The following is a 1663-nucleotide window of genomic DNA, read 5'->3' as shown; positions in this document are numbered from 1 at the left end:
AAAAAATAAATTCATTTTATCAAATCTATTAACAAAAATAATTCTATCCATTTCACAAAAAAATGTCAAACTGTCAGTGTAAAAGATTTTCATTTCTTTTCTCTGTTGAAGAGATACATTTTATGAGGTTGCACAAATCTCTATTTTAAATTAAAAAACAAAAATTGCCCTGAAAATTCTGTAAAAACAAAACCCTATCCCCAATCCCTTGTAAGGACAATTTAAATTCACACCATTATATTTACCATTCTTTAAATTCTATAAACGACTTGTGAGGCACTCTGTGTGCCCTACTAGGGATAGCGGAACGGTTCGATAAATCTTTCTCTCTTGCGGATCAAGATGATTCAGAAATTTACCAGATGAACGCATCTCATTCTTGGTGAAAGGTAAAAACAATTCTTCACACTTTTCCTCGTTTGGCTTTTCAGGGTAGAGGTAGTCACCTGCAAGAATAAATTGTAACTGAAGACCTGAGTTCAAACACAACTTAAGTTTAAATGGACTTCACCTTTTTTTTTTTGTTTTTTAATTAGTGACACCAGTTTTAAAAAAAGTGTTATTTTAAAACAAGAAATTGTTGCAGTGAAATATTGCAATTAATTTGATGTTGTGCAGTGGTACTGCAAAGAGATCATTGCAATCTGGGGTATACAGGTTCAATCCTAGGGCATGATAGTGAAAACAGGATAATCATCTTATTAAAGTTGCCTAAAGAAAAAACAACAATATGAGGGCATGGTACATGCAAAGTATTAATAAGACTCTCAGAGAAGGAAAGAAAGGTAGTTTTACGTTTCGGGCAAAGCTCTTCTTCGGAAACAGGAGACAGAGGAAAGTGCAAGAGTAAAGGAAGACGGAAGGGAAAAAAAAGAGAGAAATTACCTGGTAAAAGAACCAATACACCATCTTTGCATTTGATTCTCACAGGTAAGAATCTCATGGGTTGTGAATAGGGATTCAAGGTGACCGAATTGTGAAGGTCTTCCCATCTGGAGTTCAGGTGGTAGAGCTCCCATAATTGTGGAGGGAAAATATTAAGTTTCTGAGATATGGCTTGTGATACAAATTCTATTGGCGATAACCACTGGACAGGAACATAAAAAAAAAGATGATATGCATTATATATATAAATATTAAAATTAAGGATAAAATCTATATTAGATTTTATCAGGTAGTTAGCATGCAATCAACCAGTTAAGGTTAACTTAATCAATTTATAAATATCTATCAAGGGGAAGAGAGTGCATACACAAGTCACCAACATGTTAGAAAAAGATGCCAATGTCTAAAATCTACCTTAAGATATCACCATAAAGTATAAACACACACTATACACATGCAAATCAACGAAACAGATTCATGAAACGGTTCATTTGCATATCAATTGATTTCAAGATTAAGGGCCAATCCCTTTTTCTATCATCAATGTAATATAACCCAATCAATGCATATCAATACAAACAAAATACATACCCATGAGACAGAATGGCTCCACAGTGCAAACACACCGTTTGTACTTATATACAGAATAAAAATTCAAAAATCTCATTTCATTTATTTTGATCACCTGTTAATAACCAAATATTATTAACCAAATATTATTAACATGTGATCAAAATAAATGAAATGAGATTTTTGAATTTTTATTCTGTATATAAGT

The 1663-nt window shown here is 32.3% G+C and overlaps 1 protein-coding gene across 1 annotated transcript in view; it reads right to left on the bottom strand.

The window, feature by feature from the left end:
* LOC106877279 (acyl-coenzyme A diphosphatase NUDT19) overlaps positions 1-1663 on the bottom strand; it is a 5999-nt gene continuing 4336 nt past the window's right edge. Inside the window, exons 3-4 of the mRNA XM_052973911.1 lie at positions 886-1087; positions 1-446 (exon numbers count right to left, since the gene is read on the bottom strand). Of these exons, the coding sequence (XP_052829871.1) occupies positions 259-446; positions 886-1087 (390 nt within the window). The 3' untranslated portion in view covers positions 1-258. The remainder of the gene's footprint in view (positions 447-885; positions 1088-1663) is intronic.

Source organism: Octopus bimaculoides, chromosome 17 (assembly GCF_001194135.2).
Source record: "Octopus bimaculoides isolate UCB-OBI-ISO-001 chromosome 17, ASM119413v2, whole genome shotgun sequence".
In the NCBI taxonomy this organism is placed as follows: domain Eukaryota; kingdom Metazoa; phylum Mollusca; class Cephalopoda; order Octopoda; family Octopodidae; genus Octopus; species Octopus bimaculoides.
This window is presented reverse-complemented; position numbering and strand designations above follow the sequence as displayed.